This window comes from Takifugu rubripes, chromosome 5 (genome assembly GCF_901000725.2).
Source record: "Takifugu rubripes chromosome 5, fTakRub1.2, whole genome shotgun sequence".
Taxonomy (NCBI): Eukaryota; Metazoa; Chordata; class Actinopteri; order Tetraodontiformes; family Tetraodontidae; genus Takifugu; species Takifugu rubripes.
In genome coordinates, this window is record NC_042289.1 from 48,223 (window position 1) to 58,255 (window position 10,033).

Consider the following 10,033-nt stretch of genomic DNA (forward strand, 5'->3'; position numbering starts at 1 on the left):
TAATTGTGAGTTATTCAAGGCTTGTAGCTACAAAATGATGTATTCTTTATTATCTAGGAGCGTCAGTTATGGCAATTTGTTTGGGAGATTTTCGATCAGAATTTTTCTGCTGTTCCACTCTAGGTCACGTAGTCTCCCACTCTAACTCGAGCTGATAAGGGTCGAGAGGGCCAGGTGCCAAACCATAATTTAGCCAGGTCTGTGAAAGTTTGGTGTCTCTACGCCAAAGCGTCTAGAAGGAGATACGTGCTAAAATAGTTGACGGAATAAAAACTATATTATTGATTACTCTATTTATTACTCCCTGTTTGCTGACAGAATGGAGGAAGTGGCAGTTACGGTCTTGATTCTCCAGAGTAAAATCCGCCGCGCCGCCACGCACATGAGTGTGCAACCTATGGTTCGCGAATGTTTCAACTTTTTGTGCTGGAGCTTGGAGGTGGTCATTGGGGGAAAAAAAAAAACCCCAAAGCATTTTTCTAGAAAGATCATTAAACAATGTAGAATTTATAAAACGCTACAGCCGCTAACGCATATATTATAAGTATTAACTATTAGTTCTTCATTAACCAAGACTTAAATGACCATAGCCAGAATAATCACTTGGATAACATGTTATTCAAGTAAATTTCCAAGTATCCTCTTAAATCGGCTCAGTCTGGGGGGACTGCAGACTCAAGTTTTTTTATACACTTTTCTTTTACATAGTTCCTTCACACCATTTTACTGTTTATATTTAGGACATGTTGGGGAGTACCACAATTTCAATCCTGTCCTGTGAATGCTGCAGAATTGACAAGACTTTGACAATTGATACCCATAAGTTTAACATGGTTTTAAGGTTTTTTTTAAAAAAAGCATACCGTATTTTCACGGCCATAAGGCGCACCATATTAAATGGCAGTCTCAGTTACGGGTGCTATTTCTGTATTTAACACATACATAAGGCACACAGGATTATAGGGGCAGGCATGGTAAAACATACCAGTACGCTAGCTTAAAACATGCATGCTAGCGTGTATTTAGCAATGTACACACGTACATCATCTTCTGTATCCGAAATGAATAAAATGACTCCAAAATGGCTTTTGCGAAAGCATTTACAGATTTTAGAACTTGGTGCACTATCAAGGCGCACTGCATTACAAGGCCCGTCCATTTTGGAGAAAATGTAATACTTTTAAGTGCGCTTTATGGTCGCAAAATACAGTACATGTACAGAATCAAAGGAAGGGGCTGATGATTTGTTTAATATGATGTAGGACTGACCTGATCTCTCTTGGTCTTGTGGGAGGAGGCCACATGAGCCAGATACTGGATGACCTTCTTGGTGTTCTCTGTCTTACCAGCACCAGATTCTCCTCTATGAAAGCTTAGTGTCAACGTGAGCCAGTCGATCAAAATGAGAACTGAAGTCAAATTGTTATTGTAACTCACGTGCAAAGAATGGACTGGTCTTCCCGATCTGTATAAAAGATTCACAAATGCTGATTATGGAACACCTGTACAGTAATAATGCTGTATATATTTAATGTGAATATATTTCATCACATTACCCAAAACTGACAAAAAACAGCTGCAGACTACACAAAGTCAATATCTGGCTGCTGACAATCCATAACCATGACAAAGAGTACAAACAAGAGGAAGATAAAATAGTGGACCCCTAAAGGAAATGTTTGCATGCCTGTAATATTTTCCATGAGTGTAATTTATCTGTTAAGACAAAAAAAATAAAATAAACCTGCTCAAATATTTGGCAGCAAAATAGATGCATTTTGTGTTTGCAAAATAATTTCAGCTAGTTATTATTGATGGTTATTGAAGTATCTCATCTTGGAGTCAATGCATGGAGTGTTAAAGAGTATGACTTGCATCAAAGAGTCCCAGTGCCAATGTTTTACAGTTTTTTTGTATACAAGTTCACTTTGAGCTACCCAAATCATTCTTTTCATTTCAATACATGTCCTCACATGTACAGAAAACCTACCATGTATTATGGGATGTTAAGGAAAATTTAAAATTTAGAGATACTGTCCAACACTTCAATAATTCGCATTGGCCTGTTCTTATCTACTGCACAACCTTGAAAATCTTACACACTAAGCAATGACTTGACTTACCCTGCATCATGCTTCTGTAAGATGTGTCCGTAATAGCATAGATATGAGGTGGCATTTCATGTCTCTTCTTGCCTTTGTACATTTCAACAATTTCCTCTGAATAGATGGGCAGATTTTTGTAGGGATTTATAACGACACAGAAAAGACCAGAATATGTCTGTTGGATAGAAAATGGCATTTAAAATTAGTATAAAGGAAAGTATATTGTTTAACTTAACAGTAGAATGAGAAAGTGAAACCTGAAGATAAATCCCCCCCACAAAAAAAAGGAAAAAAAAACTGGACTGAACATAAAAACCATGATTTCTTTTCCTACAACTACCGTTCTATGGACCTTGGCGCTGTAACTTTTTAGAATCATATTCATGCATAATTTCCAGAATTAAATTATTTTTGTGACTTAATAATGACAGCATCTCTGAATACCAGCTCTCTTATAACAGAAAAATGTCTTGAGGTGACCGTGTTATAAATTACTCAGAGCACCATAGAAGAGAGATAAATAGCATTTGTTGTGGTACGAGGTTCCATTCAAAATATGACTTTTGTTGTTTGTAACACGTCCAAAATCTGTCTGTATGAAACACTGATGGGGAAACAGTGAAAAAGAAAAAAGATTTAAAAGCTCAAAGCTCTCAGGCTGCATAGTGAATCTAGTTTTAGTAAACTAGTCTGGTCATAAACTGCGAGACTAGACAGTGATGCTGATCTCAAAACAATTAAGCACCATTTTAAACTATATATAACTACAACAGACACCAATGCATTGCAATGAAAAACAAAAAAGTTTAAAAAGTTAGGTTTAAGAATTACTATAGCAAATGGTGTCTTCTGCTCATCTGATTGCTTTGTTGTAGCCAAAGAACTTTGTTGTTAAACAGCCTGGTCTGCCATGGTCAGCTCTTGTAATTGCGGTAGTCAAGGTTTACAAATGTAGCAACAGAACTATTTGTGTTATGCTGATTCTAAATTACTATTAAACTGAACAGTATATCATACTTACATATATAAGACCAGAGTAGTATCGCTCCTTCAGGTTGTGCAGCACAGAGGCCTCATTCAAGCAGGTGAGTTCAGCCATGTCCTCTACTTTGCTGAACTTTGGAGGGTTCATCTTTTGGATGTCATCCTTGTTCACCCTGACCTTCTTTCCAGAGTCTGTTAATTCCACAACACACTCATCACCTCGTTCCTCCTTCACAGAGCCAGCTTCAAAGCCCAGGCGCTCTGAGGGCACCCACACCAGTTTCTTGGTGGCCCAGTCAGCCTGTGCAAGTGGGTTATTGACCAGATTGCGGTCCACATACAGAAATCTTTCTGCGGTGGACATGGTGGCTGTTTTTGGGAGAGAACAGCAGTTGTAAAGACCTTTAGTGAAAACAAGAAATACTGAACAGCTTAATCAAAACACTTGTTAAAATAATACTTGTTAGGTTATCCAATCCACTCTAGGGATTAGACATCACATCCGCAGTTTCAATTTACCAAATGCAACTTTTATTCATTATATTAAAGCAGGCAAGGATTTTTCTCTTCAGTTAAGTCAGGGGTGGGGAACCTTTTTCATATCGAGGGCCATTTCAGTTTTTATAAAGTCCTCCGAGGGCCATACTATTATGAACACATACCTAGGGATGCAAAAAAAGACGAAAAAAAGTCTATAACCACTGTGTTACTAAGTCTCATGATTGCTGCATTTGAATTTGAATTATTTATTTAGCACACATGCATATAAAATCACCAAAAAAATAGAATAAAATGACAAACAAGTTAAATATTTTTACATTATCATACAAAACAATAAAAAAAAAAAAAAAAAAAAAAAAGAGGTGCAGAGTTGAGGCAAGAGACCTGTAAGGGCCTGTTCGAGGCCTCTACTCACAAAAACTAACAGACAGACTTGCTAACAGACAGACAGACAAACAAACGCCGGCAAAAACATAACCTCCTTGGCGGAGGTAATAAAGACAATAATAATAACAATAATTGCTGCATTTCTACACCTAATGCGATGGGTGGAACTGCTTCTCTTTGGAGAGGCATCTAATGTCAGCTGGCAGTGATGATGATGCCACTCGAAGCTGGTTTTCCAAGTTTGGGTCAGTCAGTCTTTTGCGGAAGAGAGTCTTTGCAAGTGTCAGTTTTGAAAAGAACTGTTCACAGCCGTACGTTGTCCCAAACAGAGATGCAAACTTCAGGGCATGTCTCCTCAAGATGGGAAAATCCTCAGCACTAACGTACAGTTTGTAAAAGTCCAGAAGAGAGAGGTCGTGGTATTTAGCTTTGAGTTCGTTGTTGTTTTGCAGCTCAATTATTTCCATTTGGAATTTGTCTGGCACATCAGATGGATGCACATTAAATGGCGTAGCAAACATGTCTAGTTCCCTTTGTATGTTTTTCACATCATGAAACCTCTCATCAAATGCCTGAACGAGTTTTGCACATTCACCAGCATATTCAGTCATAACATCAGGCTTTTGTTCTTGCAGGGTGGGAAAGTGCACAGTGTTTCCCCTTTCTAGTTGTCCTTGCCACAGCCTTAACTTCACTTCAAATGTTTTCACATTTGAAAGCAGAGAGCTGACGAGCTGGTTGGGACCTTTAAGCTTGATGTTTAGCTCTGACAGGTGCTTGGTGATGTCCACCATGAAGGCCAGATCACTGAGGAACTTGCCACCACTGAGCTCCATGACAGGTTTCCCCTTCATCTCCATGAAGTGTTTGACCTCTTCCCGCAGTGTATAAAACCGAGCGAGCATATTTGCACGACTCAGCCATTGCACTTCACAGTGATAAACCAGATCACCGTACTCTGACTCAAGCTCGCTGAGTAGCTCCTTGAACTGGCGGTTGTTCAGCCCTCTGCTTTTGATGAAGTTTATGGTGGACACGACGGTTTTCATCACATTGTTAAGCTTCAGGGAATGTGCACACAGACTCTCTTGATGTATGATACAGTGGCACACAACTATATCACTTGGGTCCAGACGGCTCATTTCTTTTTTGACTAATGCAGTCAATCCTTTTTGCGTGCCAACCATTGCGGGTGCTCCATCAGTGGCGATTCCGCTCAAATTCTCAAATGGCAGTTCAAAATTGTTCATGGCCACAACAACTTGACTGAACAAATCCTCACCTTTACTAGTGCCATGCATGGCTTGCAAAGACAACAACTCCTCCTTTATTTCAAACTTGGCGGTAATCCCACGCACAAAAATGGCAAGCTGCGCTGTGTTTGTGATGTCAGTTGTCTCTTCACAGGCCAGAGAAAAATACTCAAAGTCTCTTGCAGTGTCCTTCAGTGTTTTTTCAATATTTTGTGCCATGTCAGTAATCCTGTCTGCAACGGTTCTTCGAGACAAACTAACGCTTTGAAAAAGTTTTACTTTGTCCGGCGCGAGAACCTCAGCGGCGGCTACGAGGCACTCCTTCACGAATTCTCCTTCGGCGTGAGGTTTCAGCTTCTTGGCTATTAATTCACTCACCACAAAACTTGCACGTGTAATATTCTCTCTGTCGGTACATGGTCGTATGAAAGCTGCTTGTTGAGCCTCCAAACTCCGACGAAGAGCGTTAACTTTATCCACACGCATCTGTCCTTTCAACTCGTCGAGTTTAGCATGTTTCGTGCTGTAATGGCGCTCGAGATTTGCCTTTTTCATCACCGCCAGCGCCTCGCCACAAACTAGGCACACTGGCTTGCCTTTTACTTCGACAAAGAAAAAATCATTTGTCCATTTCTCCTGGAATAAACGGCATTCTGCATCCACCTTCCTTTTCTTGACGGTCGCCATGATACATCAATTTTTCGTCCGTGTCAATCAGTCCAGCCCACTACGTACATCACATGCTGTGTTCACTGACCCTGACCTTTGCTCGGACATAACATTACCGTCCGTTTTATCTCAGAAAATGAATGGCTGCCGATACGTTTTTTCCTGATTTTTTTTTTTTTATTCATTCATACTACAATCTTATTGCGTTGCGGGCCGGTAGAAATGGTCTCGCGGGCCTTATATGGCCCGGAGGCCGGAGGTTCCCCACCCGAGTTAAGTACATAAGAATTTTTTCTGCTTGGCATTGCAAAACATTTTGTAAACACAATATGAAAGCTCAATGACTTAAAGCCTGACAGGAACCCCTGAAGACGTCAGGGTACCCTTGCCACTTACAAGTTTAGGATGAAAGGCCACCCAACAAGTATCAACAAGACTTTCAGTCAGGATCAAAGCAAGGGACCTTGGATCACCTTCATAACCATGATATACTTGTTACTCGCCTTTACATAACAGTGGATAACGTCCTCAAGTTTATCATCTCTGAGACCTGTAATGCTTTAAGCTTCCAATCTCAAATTGCGAATAAAATACATAATACCTATTCGAGTCATCGATCCGTCCTGACCGGTAGTACATCCCAGATCCCATCAGCTAGATCCAGACCTCTTTCTATAAGTACCTTGATTTACCAACCATAATCATAGTCAATAATCTACCACCTCAAGCACCAATCCTTCAGTCAGGCCTCAAATACATACAATGAACAGAGCAAAATGTAAAAGTATCAACTAATTAGCACAGAGGAAGTTTCTTCAGTTTAGGTCAGATCAGAATTAAACCAGCTGTCAAGCACATCACACCTGGAAAAAGGTAAATATGTGTAAATAATTACTATATTTTCTAGCTATGATTGCCTGTACAGGAAAAGAGGGCAATTTCTTCTTTTACTCTTCCATTGAACCTTGTTTGAAGGATTACACCAGCATATCATGGGTCTTATTTGTGACACCCAACAGTAGTCCTTGAGAGGCCCCACCACCCTTTTGCCAATTGTAATGTTTTTAATATTTAAGGACTTACACCTTGGCATAGGACATATATCTAATAGTTTAAGAAGAGGTCTTTTTGATTAAATCTAACCATCAATTAAAATGTAGGTGCAGGATCAGGTTCAGAATATTTTTTGTTGAGCACAGGGACATCCCAACATGGAGCGGGTCACCACACTTAAAACATGTTTACTGAGGCAACAGGATGTTTTCAAGAAAGCAAGCAAAGAGTGATTCAGCAGTCAAAGCTAGTTACGTGGTGAGTGAGATGATGGCTAAGACAGGAAAGCTATTCAAAGATAGCAAGTTCTGCAAACAGTGCATGTTACAGGCTGCAAGTATAGTCAGTCTAAAAATTAATGGTCATTTACATTTCTGACATGTCAGGTAACATTCATAATCAAATGGGTGAGAAAGCTACACATTTCCATTCAGTCGCTCTTAATGATAGCACAGACAGCACTGACACTGCGAAGCTCGCAATACATGTCTGTGCTGTTAATGACAATTTTGATGTGATGGAGCAGTTGCTCACAATTACCGATCAGGAGATATTCCGCAAGCTGTCATTCCATTGCGGATGCCAGCTTACTATGGAAGAATTTTAGAATTTTGCTGGAATAACAACCAAGAGAGCTTCAAAAATGACATGGAGGAAAAATGTATTGGTGGCATTTGTTCAAAGAAAACTGGAAGAGGAGGGTCTGAAGAGGCATTTGCTCTCCCTTGCAGACGTTTTGCAGCAAATGGCTTAAGTTTGACAGTGTGACGTCTGGCATTGTGAAATGCATCAATCATCCAGATCCAGAGGCATAAACCACTGGCAGTTTCACACCATTTTGCAGGAAAGAGAGTCAACATATGCAGGTGTGCTCTATTTCACTGAGGTATATCGTCTTAGCAAGGGTAAGGACTTGGAGGGGTTTTTTGAGTTAAGAGCAGAAGTGCAAGCCTCCATGGAGAAGGATGGGATCACTGTTCCTGTAGCAAGTGATCCCAAATAGCTAATGGACTTAGCTTTTATTGTTGACATCAGACCGGAGCTGAAAAGTCCAGCTCTCCCAGACAAATCTATGCCATTTCACAGAATGCACGGCATTCATGCAGTTGAATGGTAAGAAGTGTGCCGATACCATTGTAAAGCTACAGGACAAATGTGACTACAGGTTTTGAGACTTCAGACACAGAGATTCTGTTGTAGAAGATGTCCCCTATGCTTCAGATGGAGCCAATTGACCGGCAGAGAATTTTTGCGAGAATTGCCCCCCCACCTTCCCATTGCAGAATGTTCAAGCGGAATATGTTCCTTTTTTTTAACCGGTGCACAATTAACTTTAATGAGTCAAAGTTAGAGATGAGCATCTTCCTACTGAGAGTCTCAGTTACTTCATCCCTGTGGCTCAACTGTGTACGAGAAAGTGCTGCCAAGTATCTGGCAGCAAGGAGTAGGAGAAAGTAAGACAAGCCAATGTTATGAAGAACCATTCTTGTTCTGCATGTTCTGAATTATTATTAGTAAAAATTGAGAAGATTGGATCAGTTGTACACTTCAGAATACTTGAAACCCTTTTTTTGTGAAATACTTGATGTAGCCTAGTCTCCCAGCCTCGACCTTCAGCAGCACCAGGAAAATTGAATTTGAGACCCTTGGACCAAAGTGTAGATTGTATTCTGTGCTATTGTCTTTTAAAGGTCCAGGCCAAGACTTACATTGTTTTAGATCCATTTCTTAAAACCTTTTTAAGAAACATTCTATTTTTAATAGATCCATTTCAAGTATAACTGAACTGTTGCTGTACAAAATTCACTCTAGAACATTAAGCTGCATCACAATATGTACTGCACACTGAAACCTCAGCATCACACATAGCTCATCTAGTATGTCACTTAAAATATTACTGTACATGCTGACCCTACAAACACAAGATGAAAATGCAAATAACCAGAGAATGTCACAAAAGATACATCTCAAAAAACTAGCAAAATGTTAATATAGCTGCAGTCCATGCTGCAACTTGTAATTGGTTAATATTTCTCAGCTGGTTCAAATTTTGTCAAACAATTCTCAGCTCATCTGCATCCATCCAATTGTACATAGAAATGAGCAGGTTTTGTGATGAGGTGAATGATCCAAACACAAAGAAGCATGTTCACTTGCCATTTCCTTGTCAATAATGCCAAGTATAAGTTCACCAAATTTTAGAAACTGGCTCCACCAAGATTAAAAAAAAAAAAGAAGTGTCAATTTCAATAACAGAATTCAAGTCAAGTCATGGAAAATAGGCGAAATACTCCGTATGCTCACAGATCCCTAAACATATAATCAATGATATGAAATGGTTCATGGTCTGAGCAGGTCTGCGTTAAAAACACCGTCTTGCATTGAACCACTGACGTCATCCCTTAAGACAGACATAAGTGGCCACTCACATTGTGTGACACGCCAGCCACAAACTACCAACACACTTTCAGATGTAGCGAATACAAGTTGTCTTAACTTTCTTTTATTTTCAAAGATACGTCTAAGTCTTCACTGGCCTGCCTTATTCGGACAAATTCCTTCCCGTCTCTACCATTGCGCCTTATTAGCGTTTCGTCAACAGCCACATTACCTGCTCACTACTAAACGGTTGTTGTGTCTTAAAGTATCCCGAAGTTTAAGAATAACCGCGAATCGAAATATTTATGCAGTACTGAAGAAAGTTAACGAAACATTGCGTTAAATCTGTAAATTCGCTCTCACTCCACCCAGGCCAGTGGAAGTTGTAGTTATAACATGAGCTTCCCGTTTCATGACGCTTACAAAAATCCGATGAATACTGAAAGTACTCCATCTAGAATGAAGGTAGTGAGACATTTCAATCTTACCAGATTTACAAGACTCTTGGAAGGGGTTCAAAAATAATCGTGTGGTAAACTTATTTTCCCGTAACGATCAAGCTTCGTACGTCTATTCTATTTTTTCTGCTTCTGCTAATCTTAACTGATCTTGCTCCTCCAATGGCTGTTCAAAGGTCCACAATAATTTTTCCCTTATAGTGCGTAGCTTACTACGGCCCGGGTGCGGTCCAAGATGAGGCGG

General features: G+C 39.9%; 1 protein-coding gene across 2 annotated transcripts in view; it reads right to left on the bottom strand.

Moving 5' to 3' along the window:
• Window positions 1-10,033, bottom strand: part of LOC101069272 (myosin-9) — a 34,900-nt gene extending 24,867 nt beyond the window's left edge. The window contains exons 1-5 of one of the 2 annotated variants that reach the window (XM_003964324.3): window positions 9,820-10,033; window positions 3,127-3,458; window positions 2,124-2,280; window positions 1,438-1,465; window positions 1,270-1,363 (exon numbers count right to left, since the gene is read on the bottom strand). In XM_003964324.3, coding sequence (XP_003964373.1) covers window positions 1,270-1,363; window positions 1,438-1,465; window positions 2,124-2,280; window positions 3,127-3,453 — 606 coding nt within the window. In that variant the 5' untranslated portion in view covers window positions 3,454-3,458; window positions 9,820-10,033. Of the gene's footprint in view, window positions 1-1,269; window positions 1,364-1,437; window positions 1,466-2,123; window positions 2,281-3,126; window positions 3,492-9,819 lie in introns of those variants that run through there. The other variant, XM_029835892.1, reaches the window with a different exon arrangement.